Here is a 17,252-nt window from a genome sequence, read left to right as displayed (position 1 = left end):
GAGTGGGTTCTATTACAGTGTGCAAGGAGCTGAGAGTATCAGCCTGATCCAGTCCATGATCTAGCTGTGTCTCCCAGAGTATAGTCAATGCCAGTGCAGACCAATGGAGCTCACTGATCATCTCACCCGATTCTCACTTTGCCATTGCCCACATCATTCAGAGCCTGATAAGAGTTCGCCTTCTGTATTCACAAAAGAGGCAGCTGCTGTAGACTTTCTAGTTAAAGGAGGAGGAGTATGAGTATTAGATGAAGTAAGCCGATTGAGAAGTGAAGTACTGGAGGGGCTGACTACCCTGGATAAATGATAGGGCAGGATAAATTGTTGCCGGAACAGAAATTGCTGAGGAAACTCAGCCAGCCTGGCAACACATGTGAGGAAAACAACAGAGTTAATATTTTTTATTCAATGACTTCATCAGAATCCATTCTGAATTTCCGTGGTAGTTGACGGAAGCCAGGAACTAAATAACAGGTGCTCTGAGAATCATTTTCCAATGCTAACTAGATCAGGTGAGATACCAGAGAAATATTGCATGCAGTTCTGGTTTCTCTCCTATCGGAAGGATGTTGTGAAACTTGAAAGGGTTCAGAAAAGATTTACAAGGATGTTGCCAGGGTTGGAGGATTTGAACTACAGGGAGAGAATGAACAGGCTGGGGCTGTTTTCCTTGGAGCTTCGGAGGCTGAGGGGTGACCTTATAGAGGTTTATAAAATCATGAGGGGTATGGATAGGGTAAATGGACACTGCTTCCCTGGGGTGGTGGAGTCCAGAAATGGAGGGCATAAGACTCAGGTGAGAGGGGAAAGATATAAAAGGGACCTAAGGGGCAACTTTTTCACACAGAGGATGGAGCGTGTATGGAATGAGCTGCCAGAGGATGTGATGGAACCTGGTACAATTGCTGCATTTAAAAGGCATCTGGATGGGTATATGAATATGAAGGGTTTAGAGGGATATAGGCCAAATACTGGCAAATGGGACTAGATTAGGACAGATTATCCGGTCGGCAGGACGAGTTAGACCAAAGGGTTCGTTTCTGTGCTAAACCTCTCTATGACAATGACTCTAATCAGGAAGTTTGTGAGGTTATCCATTTTTGGAGATCAAACACTAATGCACAGTAAACAGGAGGGTTATGGGAAAGGTAGAGAAAATAAGAGATTTTTGAGGGTACTTTCACAGGTCAGTGAAGGTGGCAGGGTAGGTAGATAGGATGAGAAAGGCGATACATGGGATGCTTTCCTTCACTTGGTGTGACAATAAGTGCAAGAGGAGGGTGTAACACTGGAACTATACAAGACACTGGGGTTGGGCAGCACCTGAAGTTTTGTGCACAGTTCACTGCATTACAAGGAAGACCTGCCTTACATAGAATACAGAGGAGAGTCACAAGAATATACCAGGGCTTGAAAATTGCTAGTATCAGGAAAGAATTGATCAACTAGGGTGTTTTGCTTTGAACAAAGGAGGCTGATGGGATGATGTAATTGAAGTATACAAAATAATGAGGGGCTTGTATAGAGAGAATTGGGAAGAATGGTTTTCCCAGCCGAGAGGGCAATTAGCAGGAGGCAAAGGCTTAAAGTGATTGGTAGATAGATTAGAGGGGACATAAGGGAAACCCATAACTCATTTAAAAGGATCCCAGACTTGCACCTGAGGCACTGTACCCTGCAAGGCTATGGACCAGATGCTGGACAGTGGGTCTTGAATGGACGGTTCTTTCATTTAACATAATGGGCTGAACAGCTTTTTTCAGTGCTGTTACTTTTTGATGATTTTATGGTTCAAGGAGCTATGTTTTGAAAACAATTACTGGCATCAGAAGGAAGACAAGGTCTGCTTAATTATTTTTGTTATTATTTTGTAGTTGTGAAAAACCAGCTTTGCTTCTGTTGCTTTCACCAAATCTTTGAGGATCTGCCTCAATTGTGTGGGGACTGAGAAATTGTAACTTTAAAACATGGTGTAATCCAGGCAGACTGAGGAAATATATTAGCAACTTGTATGTTAAGTATTAACATGAATGTGATTTTTGTTGCCGAATGAATGTGGTCAATTTACATGTTGGGTTGACTTACAAACCTCGATTTATAGTAATCAGCATTGTTGATGGTCACAGTTTCTGGTGGCTCAGTGGTTAGCACTGCTGCCTCACAGTGCTGGGGACCTGGGTTCAATCCCAGCCTCAGGTGACTGTGTAGCATTTCATGTTTTGCGTGGGTTCCCTCTGGATGCTCCAGTTTCCTCCTACTGTCCATAGATGTACAGGTCAGGTGAATTGGCCTTGCTAAATTGTTCACTGTGTCAATAGTCAAAGGGAAATGGATCTGGGTGGGTTGCTCTTTGGAGGGTCAGTGTGGACGTTTTGGGCAAAATGGCCTGTTTCCATACTGTTGGGAATCTAATCCTGCTACACAGGATTGTGTACTGCCCCTTGTGCATTTTGTAATTGTTCAAATGTTGCCTCAAAAATAAACTTGAAATAATAGGGCAATATTTACATTTTATGTATTAACTACATTAATGTGTACCTTAAAGTACATTTTAAAAAAGTTCACATCTGCATTACAGTGCATAGGGAGTCAAGCTTGCTGTTACTGTATGATCTGAAAATGTGTTGCTGGAAAAGCACAGCAGGTCAGGCAGCATCCATGGAACAGGAAATTCGACGTTTCGGGCATAAGTGTATGATCCACTGTTCCTTATAGCATAAATAAGAATTCAAATATCAGTGTCAAATGCATTGTGGCTTCAAAACTCATCAACTCAAAGAGATGTAGCCTCCTTAAATTGCCGAGAGATGATGGGAATCCAACTTCAAAGCATTGAGGTCAGAGGAGATCATTGACCAAGCCAATTCTGAAAGGGCAAAATCTACCTGAAATGTCAAAAAACGAACTTGTCCCTTGCTGGTGGGGTGGGTTCATTTCTGCCGAAGCTTTGTTTGCAGGTTTGGTGTCTTCTTTGGAACCTCTGAAACCACATGTTGTGATGGTGTTATTTATATCAGCCGTCAACTGGACTTGTCTGTCACTTGTGATTGTTGCGGGCTTTCATGTCTGCTTATGGGGCTTCTTCAGTTGGAGCTTTTAGTCCTTATTGACATGGATACTGCCCCTTGAGCATACCTCGGAGATGCACCACCTTCCATTCTGTGCACATTTCCAAGCCAGCAAAGCCTTTCTTGTCATGAACAATGCTGGAATTCATCGTGACATTTCTGCCCTGGAAAGGACTGATTCAGTGGTGATTTTGTCATCTCATGTGAATCAGTGAGTGGTATTAAATACATAATGGAATTTTAGGCTGTTCTAGAAATGCATTCTGAGGACAAGGTATCCTTTTGCAAATTGTACAGTCTGTAGATTACTGATGTCTGACCACAGTGGAACACATCACATTTTTGTTGCTTTATTGTTCATTTGGCAGCAGTATTATCTGTCTGAGTCAAACTGCTTAATGCAGGAAGCACTGATGCTGACTTAATCAATCAAACAAAGACTGCTATCTTTGTCCATATGTACTTTTGATGTACTTTGGAAGAGATACAAAACGACATTCCAGTAAATTATCTCTTAGCCATGAAATCACTGCCTGCGTAGGATCCTGTTGCTTTTGATGGTAGATCCACAGTGTGATTTAATTTGATTGAAGGCCATTACTCAGGATGGTATGATATCTTTCATTGTCATGAATACTGGCCTTGTTTCACTGGCTGACATTTTGCATTTTTAACATTTCAGCAATCCTAAAGACAAAATGTTATTCACAAAGATAGTGCTCCTTCACGATAATATTAACATTTAATGGGACGAGTTTCTGAAATAAGAACCCTTTGGGGGTAAATATGGAAAATCAAACTGAAGTGTAGAAAATACTGGTAGTTCTAACCAGGTGTAAAAAAGAACAAAACCAAGGTAGTACAAAATTATTGTGATAAATTATGTCTCTCAAATTAGAATATTTATTTGAAATTTTATTTCTCTGATATCTTGCCTTCTGCCTTGTTAGCCTTGGCTTAGCAGTATAAATCTTGATTGAACCAGAAGTTCAAAGGCTCAAGCCCCCACTCAGAGACTTGTGCACATATGCCTGGCTGGTTTTCTGATATAGCGACAAGGCAGGGCTGCACTGATCGCGATGCACTCTTTTGAATGCGATGTTAAACTCTGGCCATTACTGCTCTCCAAGATGGATGTAAATGTTCCCATGGAGACTCCAAATGTCTCAATCAACATCATCTCTCAATCAATGCCACTAAAAATAGCATGCATAGCAACTGATTGAAATGAATTTTTAAAATTGGTTTTTAAACTTTACTTTTTATCTGATTATGTTAATTATCTTATTTTCACTCATTTTAGCCCCTTGGTTACCCTCTATTTCTGGTATGTAATTTGTGTCTTCTGCAATGAAGACCGACACAACTACTTGGTCAGTATCTGCCATTTCCACATTCCCTGTGGTAATATCTCCTGTCACAGCTTCTAAGGGATCAAGATTAACTTTAGCTACTTTCCTCCTTACATACTTGTTCAAGCTCCAAAAATCTGTTTTTATATTGCTGACTAATTTAATCTCACTTTCTAACATTTTCCCTGGCTTGATTTTTTGGTGACCTTTAGCTGGTGTCCAAAGCATCCCAAATTCTCAGCGATACTTCATTTTTTGCTGCATTATAAGTGTCTTCTTTTAATCTATTACTCACTTTAACTTCATTACTGAGGCAGGGAGAGATTACCTTTGTTTTTGTTTGCTTCTCAGGGGAATGTATTCTCTTTAACATCTTGAATTGCTTCTTTAAATGTCCCCAACCAATCATTTATTGCCATGCCTTTGAGTCTATTTACCTAATCTTTTGTGGGGAAATAGCAATGTAATGGTAATGTCACTGGATTAGTAATCAATACCCCAGGCTAATATCCTGGGTGTACAGATTCAAATCACAGCAATTCAAGGTCAGTTAGGAATGGGCAAGAAATTCTGACCTTAGCAGTGATGTCTGAAGCTCATGAAAAAATCAGACAAAAACCTTAACGAGGTCTTCCCTTCTAAGTATGTAATTAGCATTTCTCAGGTTTTGTTTAGAACTGGAGTATGTCATTTTCAAAGTTAGCATGGAATTCAGTTATATTATAATAACCTTCTACAGTGGATCTTTTACTGAGATTAACTTTCCACATTGCAAATACTAGATAAAAAATAACTTACCTATGTAAGTGGAAAGGGAACAGTATGATGTATTTTTGGGGTTACTGATATCCCTGATGAGTAATTTGATCACATTAAATTGGGAGATGGAAAGACTGTTTAATGTTGCAGCTACTATTTCTGTTCCTCCACCTCACATTGGACCTTTTCAGTTTGCCTAGTTCTTCACTAGTTTTGTTTGAGCTGACAGTAAGGGCTGTTCCTCATAATGATCAGATTGGTAGTATGCTGCATAAAGATCTTAATTCCAACTTTATTGGGGCATTGGAGGTCTCTGTTGTAGTTTAGGCAGTAGAACTGTTTCTTGAGGGAGCTTATGACATGCTGTTATTCTTCTTTGCAGTCCATTTTGGTTCATAAAAATTGCTAAGGTTTCATGAGGCTCTTTAGTCAATACTAATGTTCATCATAGAGAAGTATGTAATCTGTGCAAACCTTTATATTTGCTCAGCTTGACTAGAAAAATATTGATGAAAGTGTTTTATGTTTATGTAGGATATCAATAACCTCTTGTACACAGTGCAATTGCAAATGGAGAGATGTTGCTTAGATCTCTAACAGATCCCAGAGCATACAAATAAAGAGCCTCTGTCATTTTGACAGTCGCAGGCAATACTTTCCTTGACTTGCTTTGAGGCTGCAATTGTGGCTACAGCAACTTTTGGATTTCACTCAATATTTTGCAAGACAAGATACCTCATGCACTGGGAGTGGATGCAGGAGAATTGCTTCCTGAAAACCTTTCGCAGATATGGTCTAAACCTCTCTTTTGCTACCCCCTTTCTGCAACTTATCCTTCTGTACATGACCTCTCTTCCAGTAATGCTTCATTTCCAGAGGAGGTCCTACAAGACCATCCTTGACTAAAAACATTTCTTAACATAAGGTTTTAAATAATAAAAAGCATGTCAAGGTTGCTGGACCACTGCCTATTGAGTATTTGAACTTTAGGTAAGCATGGAAAACTGCAAAATTACAGATGGCTCCAGATGCCAGGAGATGTAAGCCAGCAACATACCAGCAAGTCTTTTAAAACTTCATTATTTAGTGCCGGTGAGAATAGTTCTGTCAGTTTGATGTTGTCAACTGCTGGATGTAGGTTGCTCGCTGAGCTAGACGGTTCATTTTCAGACATTTTGTCACCATATTAGGTAACATCTTCAGTGAGCCTCTGGACAAAGCATTACTGATCATTCCTGCTTTCTATTTGTATGTTTGGGTTTCTTTGGGTTGGTGATGTCATTCCCTGTGGTGATGCCATTTCCTGTTCTTTTTCTCAGGGGGTGGTAAATCGGATTTATCCAGAACCTCAGCCTGAGTTAGACATCTTCTCAAAACCCCCTGTCAAGTGCAGTATGAAATTAAAGTGGGCATTGGTTGGAGTCTGATTATTTAAAAGTATTAGTGGTGGCTTCAAATCAGGACTGAACGTTGACCTACATCATCATCATCTCAGTGCTCCAGATGTTGCTGGCAGCTGTTCAGGACTTGTGAAGCATGTGTTCACCACTTTATCAAGATGGTGTCCTTGACTTCCAAATGAAAACCTTGTACATACTTCATGTAGTAGTTGGAAACAATTTGATTTGTAATGTGGACATTAAATGTTTGCTTAACGTCATAATTACCTTGATGTCAAACATTTGTGTTGAATTTAGCCAAACAAAAGTAGTGCACGTAGTATCTCTAGTAACAGATAGTTGAAGTTCACTTGCTAATTTTGTAAATATGGCTGGCCTTACATAATGTTTGTGTTTTTGTTGATGAATATAATGCCTAAATATTCCAATACATACGAAACTCCTGGAGCTAGTGGCAGTTTGACTTGCTGGTGAATGGATTGTTCCATTTGGAAGTTTAAAGTTTGTCAAAATCTTTTCATCCACATCATCCAATAATTGGTAACTGCTATTATTGGCTGCTTATTGTGATTCATTGTGACTGGACATTAACTTCACTACTTCAGGTCAGTTCTAATGCCATCTTGTTATTGTAATCCAGTTCCCATTTCAGAATAAAGGATAGGTTACATTAATGGGAATATTACGAAAGCAGCCTGCATTGCCTGCAGAATATCTATGATTATTTGGCGGAGATGGGCTAGTCATAGGGAGGGACACATGAAACTCCATGACCAGAAGACTCTGAAGTCCAACTGACCACTCCTTCAAAATAGTATCTCTCATTTACTCACTTTCCCCCTCAAGTCTTAATCCAATTCATCTTCAAATAATTCTACTCAGTCCGCCTGTACTACCCATTTGACATATGCATCAACTTCTCTCTGATTTAGGTCAATCCAAACTGGCTTTGTATCATCTCTTTCACTAAGCTTGAGAAGTTGGTCCCTGCTTCTGGAATTATTTGTGATGGGTTTTTATGCTGTGCTTGTACTTGGCATTCAGGTGCAGAACAAATCCCTGCCACCATTGCAGCCTGTGGCAAATCAGTCAATATCCGCTGGAGAGAAGCCAAAAGTGCAAGAGTCAATAGTGTAGGGGTTGGAGAGAGTAAATATTTGTCTATGCTCTCGTTCCTGATTGTCATCAGTAGCAGTGCAGGAATATGCATGCATGTGGGCTGCAAATATAAACGAGACTAAGCTTATGTCGTACATTCACCTCATGCTGAAAATCTGCTGACACTGACTGAAGGAAGATTAATTCATGGAGCAATCAGATTATTACAGCACAGAAACAGACCCTTCAGTCTAACTCATCCACAACCACCAGATATTATAAATTAACCTAGTCCCATTTGCTAGCATTTGGCCCATCTAAACCCTTCCTATTCATATATCCATCCAGATGCTTTTTAAATGTTGTAATTGTACCAGCCTCCATCACTTCCTCTGGTAGATTGTTCCATACATGCACCATCTTCTATTTGAAAATGTTTCCCCTTAGGTCCTTTTTAAATCTTTCCCCTCTCACCTTAAGCCTATGCCCTCTAGTTTTGGAAATCCCTACTTTTGGCTAGTTACCCTAACCATACCCCTTGTAATTTTTAAATTTTCTATAACATAAACCCTCAGCTTTCGACACTCCAGGGAAAAGAGTCCCAGCCTGTTCAGCCTCTCCCTATATCTCAAACTGTCCAATCCTGGCAACATCCTTGTAAACTCTTATTGGCACTCTCTCAAGTTTAACAACATCTTTCCGATACAAGGGCGACCAGAATTATATGCATTATTCTAAAAGTGACCTGTACAGCCCCGACATTGCATCCCAACTTCTATATTCAGTGTTCTGACTAATGAAGGCAAATGTGCCAGATGCCTTTTCCCTCCCTGTCTACTTGTGACCCTACTTTCAAGGAACTATGCACTTACACCTCGAGGTCTCTTCATTCGGCAACACTCCGTAGGGCCCTACTGTATGTATAAGATGTATAAGTCCTGCCCTGATTTGCCTTTACAAAATGCAGCACCTCACATTTATGTAAATTAAGCTCCATCTGCCACTCCCCAGCCTATTCAACTCTGAGATAATCTTCTTCACTACACTGCCTATTTTTACATCATCTGCAAATTTATTAACTGTGGCTGTTATATTCACATCTAAATCATTTAAATAAATAATGAAAAGCTGTGGACCCAGCACCAATTCTTGTGGCACACCACTAGTCACAGGCCTCCAGTGTGAAAAGGAATCTTAGAACACTATCCTCGAACTTCAAGTTGATTTTGTATCCAATTCCCCAGGATCCCATGTGGTCTAACCTTACTAAGCAGTCTACTGTGCAATACCTTATTGAATGTTTTGCTGAAGTGCATACGTACAACATCTACTGCTCTGCCTTCACCAAATATCTTTATCACCTCTTCAAAATACTCTAGTGAGACGTGATTTCCCACACACAAAGCCTTGTTGACTATACTTAATCAGTCCTTGCTTTTCTGAATGCATGTAATTCCTGTCCCTCAGAATCCCCTCTACCAACTTACCCAGCACTGACAGCAAGCTCACTGGTCTATAGTTATCTGGCTTTTCCTTTCACCCTTTTAAAATAATGGTACTACACTCGTCAATTCCAGTCTTCTGGCTCTCACCCATGGCTGACAATGATACAAATATCTCAGCAAGGTGTCCAGCAATCTCTTCCCTACCTTCCCAAGAGCCTCCGGGAAATACCTGACCAGGTCCTGGGAATTTATTTACCTTTATGCATTTTAAGACCTTCAGTACCTTCTCTTCTGTAATATGAACTCTTTTCAAGACATCATTATTTATTTGTCCAAGTTCCCCTCACTTCCACTTCCTTCTACATAGTGAATACTGATATGAACTATTCGTTTAGTATCTCACCAATCTCCTCTGGTTCCACATATAGACAGCCATGTTTAAATGATCTTTAATCTTTTGTTCTCTCTCTAGTTGCTCCTCTGTAGTGAGGCCTTTCCCCAGGTTTGTGACTTCAGAAAAGTTAAGAGAAAAATACAAACAGCCAAGCATCCTCCATAAAGTGCTGATATTGAAACACTTCAATGTCCCCATTATTTATTTTAATGGTATGAGAAGGCTGTCAGGAAAGGAGCTCAAATTGTGTGTAAAATGATAATGCCTGCAATTACCACAAGGTGGCATTTGATACACACCTGGAAAGGGAAATGTTCAGAAGCAATTTTCAGAATTACTTCACTAATACATTTGAACAATCTAAGTTATCGGGAAAGCAAGAATTCTTGCTTGTTTTTTTTTGTTACCACCAGACAATGGTCCAGATTTATAAACAAAATGATCAAATTTGAAATGTCTTTACCAGACCTGATAATGCTTCTTGCACATGGATGGAGAATTTAAAAGAACAGTTTTAGATGAGGTGATTTTGCAAAACAGATTGTTGCAAGCGACTGGGTGGTCCTGGGCTCAGAGACGCTGAGAAGGAAGACCAGCTCAGGTAGTGCCTCACGTGGTGATGATCAACATGCCAGAACCACAGAGTGTTCACAGTATCTAGTCCACCCTAAAAAGCACCATAGTCAATACCTATACAATTCTATGACTCTACCCCTGAGAGACTGTTATTGTGACCATCTTCGAGAAAGGAGACGGCTCCAGCTGTCAGAATTACAGAGGGGTTTCTGTACTCTCCTCTACAGGAAAAGGTCATCATGAGAAGCGTCCTGAAGTGCCTCTCTCCAGCAGCTGGAGATCTCCTTCCTGAGTTTCAGTGCAGCATTCCAGAAAAAGTGCAGCGAACAGCAACAACTTCTGGACATGGCCTTCTTTCACCTCACAAGGGTATTCAACTCTGTCAGCTGTGAAAGACTGTGGATTGTCCTCCACAAATCCGGCTGCCCACAGAAATTTGTCGTAATTCTTTGCCTGCTCCATGATGACATGCCAGCCACCACCCTCACCAATGGGCTATCGACCCAAGACAAGTGCAAACTGAGGTCAATGCAACACCCCACGCCATCTCCATGAAGCTCCTTACCAGAGTGGAGCTCGCTTACAACCTTCACCTTGAGACTGGAGCCAAGAATACGCCAACTACTGTCACTGACCTACATTACACAGATAGTGCCTACATTTGAGTCATAGAGATGTACAGAACGGAAACAGACCCTTTGGTCCAACTCGTCCATGCTGACCAGATATCCTAACCTAATCTAGTCACATTCGCCCCAGAGCCCTCTAAACCCTTCCTATTCATATACCCATCCAGATGCCTTTTAAATGTTGTAATTGTACCAGCCTCCACCACTTCTTCTGGCAGTTCATTCCATACATGTAGCACCCTCTGCGTGAACAGGTTGCCTCCTAGATCCCTCTTAAATACCTTTATGATCCTTGTGGCACCCTAAACCTATGCCGTCCAGTTTTGGACTCCCCCACCCCAGGGAAAAGACCTTGCCTATTTACCCTATCCATGCTCCTCATGATTTTATAAACCTCTATAAGGGCCCCCCTCCACCTCCAACACTTCAGGGAAAATAGTCCCAGTCTATTCAGCGTCTCCCTATAGCTGAAACTCTCCAATCCTGGTGACATTCTTGTAAATCTGTACTGAACTCTTTTTCATATTTCACAACATCCGTCCTGTATCAGGGAGACCAGATTTGCATGCAGTATTCCAATGGTGGCCTAGCCAATGTCCTGTATAGCTGCAACATGACTTCCCAACTTCAATAATCAATGCATTGCTCTATAAAGGGAAGCATACCAAACAGCTTCATCACTATCTTATCTACCTGTGACTTCACTTTCAAGGAACTATAAGCCTGCATTCCAAGGTCTTTTTGTTCAACAACACTGCCTAGGACCTTACCATTAAGTGTATAAGTCCTGCCCTGATTTGCCTTTCCAAAATGCAGTACTGCACATTTGTCTAAATTAAATTCCATTTGCCACTCCTCAGCCCATTGGCCCTTCTGATCAAGATCCTGTTGTATTCTGAGGTAACTTTCTTTGCCGTCCATGACAACTCCATTTTTGGTGTCACCTGCAAACTAATTAACCATATCTGCTATGTTCACATCTAAGTAATTTATATAAATGATGAAAAGCAGTGGACCCAGCACTGATCCTTGTGGCACACTGCTGGTCACAGGTCTCTAGTCTGAAAAATAATCCTCCACCACCATTCTGTCTTCTACCTTTGTGCCAGTTCTGTATTTAAATAGCTAGTTCTCCCTCTATTCCATGTGATCTAACCTTGCTCACCAGTTTACCACGAGGAATCTTGTCAAACATCTTACTGAAGTCCATTTAGTATGTGCACACTTAGAGTAGTACATCTCTGTTCTTGTATTCAAGCACTTTTGAAATGAAATGCATTTGCCTTCCTAACTACAAACTGAACCTGCTTGTTAACCTGAAGAAAATCATGAACCAGGGCTCCAAAGTCCTTTTATACTTCAGATTTCCAAAGCTTTTCCCCATTTAGAAAATAACTTTGGCTTCTATTCTTCCTACTATTATGCATAAATCTCACACTTTCCCATACTGTGTTGCACCTAACACTTCTCTGCCCATTCTCCTAGCCTGTCAAAGTCCTTCAGCATCCCAGTTTCCTCAAAACTATCTGTCCCATCATCTATTGCTATATCCTTGGCAAATATTTAGCAACAATGCCCTCAGTTCCCTCTTATGAATTGTTAATGTATAACTTGAATAGTTGTGGTCCCAACACTGAGCCCTGTAGAACCCCTCTAGTATCTTGCTGCCATCCTGCAAAAGACCCCTATAGCCCTACTTGCTGCATTCTACCAGTCAGCCAATCCTTATCCATGCCAGTATCTTAACCCTAACACCTTGGACTCTTACCTTACTTAATAGCCTCCTGTGTGGCATCTTGTTAATGGCCTTGTGGAAATCCAAATAGATCCCTTCCACGGGCTCTCCTTCATCTAAATTGCTTGTTACCTCCTTAAGGAATTCTAAGAGATTTGTCTGGCGTGACCTCCCCATGATGAAGCTGTGCTAACTCAGCCCTATTTTACCAGGCACTTCCAAGTACGCCACAATCTCATCCTTAATAATGCACTCTAAATTCTTATCAATGGTTGAGGTCAGGCTAAACAGCTTATAATTTCCTGACTTCCCCTTTGTTTTTAAAAGAGGAATGTTACATTAGCCTTTTCCAGTCCTTTGGGAACCTCCATGACTTCAGTGATTCCTGGAAGATTACTGCCAATGCCTGTATAATTTCTTTCTGATCTCCGGATTTTGGTTCATCTGTTCTTTCTCATTAGTGATGGCCACTACTGTCATCCTCTGCCCTGACTCTCTTCAAGTTCTTGTTTGCTGTTTGTGACTTCCACCATGACGACTGATGCAAAGTACCTATTCAGTTTCCCTGCAATTTCTTTGTTCCCAACATTACTTCTCTCACCTTGTTTTCCAGTGGTCCAACATCCAATCCCACCTTTCTCCTACCTTTTATTTTAAGAAAACAATTCTTGCAATCTTCTTTTATGTCACTAGCTAGCTTACCCTCTCGCTCTTTATTGCTTTTTAGTTATCTTCTGCTGGTTTTTAAACGCTTCTCAATCCGTTGGCTTCCAACTAAACTTCACCCCATTATAGCTTTTGCTTTTATGCTGTCCCTGACTTCCCATGTCACTCATGGTTGCCCTGACCTCCCTTTAAGAGATTTCTTCTTCTTTGGGATAAATTTATGCTGAATTGCCCCTAGAAATTCCTGCCATTGCTGCTTCATTGGTATTCTCTGCTAGGTTTCCCTTCCAAACAACTTTGGTCAGCTCCTCCTTCATGCCTTTGTAGATACCTTTACTCAATTGTAAAACTGCTAAATTTGATTCCAGTTTCTCCCTCTCCATCTGCAGGGTGAATTATATCATATTATGACCACTGCCCGCAAAGGGTTCCTTCACCTTCAGTTCCCTAATTAGGTCTGCCTCATGACATGTCTCCCAATCCAGAATTGCGTGTTCTCCAGTAGACTCGATGAAAAGCTGCTCCAAAGAAATTCTCGTAGACATTCTACAAATTCCTTTTCTTGAGATCCTCGACCAACCTGACTTTCTCAATTCACCTGCATATTGAAGTCCTGCATGATCATTGTAGTAGTGCCTTCAATACTTGCTTTCCCTATCTCCTAATATAATTTCTGCACCATATCCTGACTACTGCTAGGGGGTCTGTACATAACTCCCATCAGGGTCTTTTTTCCTCTATTTTACTCACACAGATTCCATGCCTTCCGACTTTATATCACTTCTCACTATCGATTTAATTTCATTCCTTACCAACAAGGCAACCATGCCCCTTCTGCCCAACTGCCTGTCTTTTTGATAAATATCTTTAGATATTTAGTTCTTAGCTCTGATCCCTTTGCTGCCACATCTTTGTGATATCCACAGCATTGTACCCACCACTTTCAATCTGTGCTACAAGCTTATTTACCTTGTTACATTTACAATTTGAGCACTTGAGTGTAATACCCTCAGTTTTGTGTGGACTAGTCCCTCCCCTTCTCATAGTTGTCCTCTTATCTGGCGCATGTAAAGTCAGATTTCTAAGTCTTTACATACACTTTGTCCAATTACTTGTTCTGGAACTTTAATAACTTCTGCTGAACCTTCCCTTTTTAAACTTTTTACATCATTTTCTAGTCAACTGACCCTCCACCTCATTGTTCAGTTTTAAGCCTTATCCTCAGATGGAATGTATGATTTAAAAATTGGAATTGAGTTACATTTGCACACTTCAGTTCAATTGCTCAAATTAACCATGCGCTGCAACAAATTAACTTCATTGTTAACAACAAAATATAATTCTGCCCTTTGCCAACTTAGATAACTTGAAATAAATGTTTCGAATGTTCTTGTTCCTAAAATTCGAAAGACCATTATTAAGCAACTTGCTACCGACAGAAGCAGAAGGAACTGCTTTAAATTTCCTGCAATCTATATCTGTCCTTTAACAAAATGCTATAAAGTGTGCAGTTCTTGAATCAGCAGTACCGTCTGCTTTGGTTATTTTAAACTAAGGTTGTTGTATGTAATTGCCTGCACATCTGAAAGAAACATTCATTATTACAGACAGCAGAAGATTTGTGTTGTGTGATAATAGTCTTTATCCACCTGGTTGGCCTTTTTGTCTTTTAGATGTTGTAAAATTGGTGTAGCTTGTTGGATAATGTTAATGACTAACAGTAGTTAACAAGCCTGTAATTCAAGTGATTCTGTAAATGGCAGAAACTATTTTTGCTTTGCTGTTATTTCTCCACCCAAAATAAAATCCTGAGATTTAATTACAGCCTAGAACTCACAGATAGCTAATGCTTGCATGTGACTAAAGAAATGGCTTTTCTCACTCTTTTTTCTATTGTGTTCAGTACCTACTGGGGCTGTTGAAAGAGGCAACTTGACACTCATTTTTTTTCCCACCAACAAATAGATCAAAATGACAAAATCACCACAACTTAAATTTGTTATTTTCATTAAGTAGCCAAAAGCCAAATTCTTGAGTCAACCTAATGGAACAATCATGTGATGAAATTCCTTGGCTTGGTGTATTTAATAAGAAAAGGACAGCATTTTTCCAGAGTCCTGCAAAACATAGCAATGTCTCTTTGATGAAAATTTTGAGAATCAGGAACAAGGCAGGATTGGTGAGGAACTTCAACTTGTCCGAAAATCATCAAGTAGGAAAGATTCTGAGCTTGTCATTATTATGTATTATTGCTGAATGTGTCAGAGAGAGCAGGAGAGAATGTTGTTGTTGCCTGTGGGTTTTAAAGGTTTTAAAAAAATTGGTTATTAATCAACCTAGTAGAAGATCATAGGAAATAAACAAGAAGTGGATTTAGGATACCAAGTGATATCTGACAAGGCAGAGACTAAAGACAATGCATTCTAATGGTAGCAAGCCATCTAGGAAGGAAGATTTCTGGGGCATTGAGACCAGTCCTAAGGCAGGTAGGACCTGTACAAATAGCCTGATGGGGAGACTTTCTCGTATCATTGAGATAAACTTAAACTATCTTGTTGATGTCTCAAGGCATCATTGCTCAAATATAACTGAAAGCAAGAATACAGATCCAGCAAGCAATTAAACAGCATGTTATCTTTTACTGCAAGATGACTTGTGTACAGGAGCAAAGAAGACATGATGCAATTATATGGAGCACTGATTAGGCTGTGCCTGAGGTATGGTGTGCATTTCTGATCAGTGAACTTGGACAGATGTTCACCAGATTGATTTCTGGGATGTTGGGATGATTGAGAAACTTGGGCCTGTACTCTCTGGAGTTTAGGAGAATTAGAGGCGATCTAATTGAAACTTAGAAAAATCTTGAAGAGGTAAATGCAGAAAAGCTGTGGAAGTAAGAACAATGGTTTTACACAGGAATTTTGATACTTTATGAAGTGGTAGACACAGCTACACTTGACTAATTTCATAAGAAGGTTGATGAGGGAAAGTAGAACAGAGGGAAAATGGGAAGAAATATTGAGTGGCAAAGATCTTCTGGAGTATGAACATCGACACAGATCAAATGTGCAGTTTCTGAACTGTAGATATGGTGTAATTCATGTAATTTATCTTGGTGGACAACTGAAGGACTCCTTACACTTCAAATCAGACCATGGGATCTGTTACCATCACCTGAGAGGAACTTTGTTTGGCAACTCTTTCAGTGGGAGACAACCTCTGGCCTTGCAGTATTCCCTTAATATTGTATTGAGTGTCGTTCTAGAATGGATAGTCAATACTTGGAGTTCCAATTGACGCCTGACCTTCTAAGGAAAGGAAGAGCACTACCAACTGGACCAGACTGTACATAAACAATCAATGTTATCATTCACTTAAGAAAAAGGTCGCCAATTAAGTCCAGTTGAGATCTGCAGAAGTGAATTGATAATTGTGCTGGTAAAATAAAATGTTGCACAAACTAATGGGAACTTCTTTGTTTTCCAGATTGAGGCTTCAATCTAGCATGCATCAATGGCCCAAGACCAACTTGTAAACCCTTCAAAAGATCCCTTCACCTAATCAAGTACATTCTTTGGAACTGTAGTCATAGTGCATTGGCTTTTCCTGGGTCAAGATAAGTATGTATAGAACTGCATTCATCCAACTTCACCTAGCCTCATGGATCATATAATGTATTTGTGCGTGAAAATTAATTCCCAGCCTTTTCCAGGACTGTGCTAAGCTAAAATTATACATTGTACGCAGTGTCTTAGGAAGAATATTCCCTTGTATTGTGTGTTTGATTTTTCTGTATGATAAAATGTTTTATTTTATATTTTTGGGTTGTGGGTGGGCAAACATTGCTGCTAAATTATACATTTTAGGAAGGGAAACGGTCAAATTTGTGCTTGTGGACTTTTCTTAATTAAAAAAAGAACACTTTGGCAGCATTAGGCAGCCTGGTCAGTGTATGTTATCAAAATGGACTATTTGGACAGAAATTGAACCAGGAACAGAATGCCTTTTAGTACAAATCTACAAACCCTTACCTATGCTAAAATTGTTTGATTTCTACACTTCACTTGAATCACTGAGAATGTCAGAATGGAAAACTGAAGGTCTCGAAGAAGGACATACAAAAGTGCAAA

General features: G+C 40.1%; 1 protein-coding gene across 1 annotated transcript in view; it reads left to right on the top strand.

Moving 5' to 3' along the window:
* The window catches only part of LOC132817400 (kinesin heavy chain), a 199,648-nt gene extending 182,959 nt beyond the window's left edge, over nt 1–16,689 (top strand). The window contains exon 26 of the mRNA XM_060827824.1: nt 16,609–16,689. Coding sequence (XP_060683807.1) covers nt 16,609 — 1 coding nt within the window. The 3' untranslated portion in view covers nt 16,610–16,689. The remainder of the gene's footprint in view (nt 1–16,608) is intronic.
* The last annotated feature ends 563 nt before the right edge of the window (nt 16,690–17,252 follow it).

The sequence above is a fragment of the Hemiscyllium ocellatum genome, chromosome 7, assembly GCF_020745735.1.
Source record: "Hemiscyllium ocellatum isolate sHemOce1 chromosome 7, sHemOce1.pat.X.cur, whole genome shotgun sequence".
Classification (NCBI taxonomy): domain Eukaryota; kingdom Metazoa; phylum Chordata; class Chondrichthyes; order Orectolobiformes; family Hemiscylliidae; genus Hemiscyllium; species Hemiscyllium ocellatum.
The sequence above is the reverse complement of the archived record's forward strand: the minus strand, read 5'-3'. Positions and strand labels throughout refer to the sequence as shown.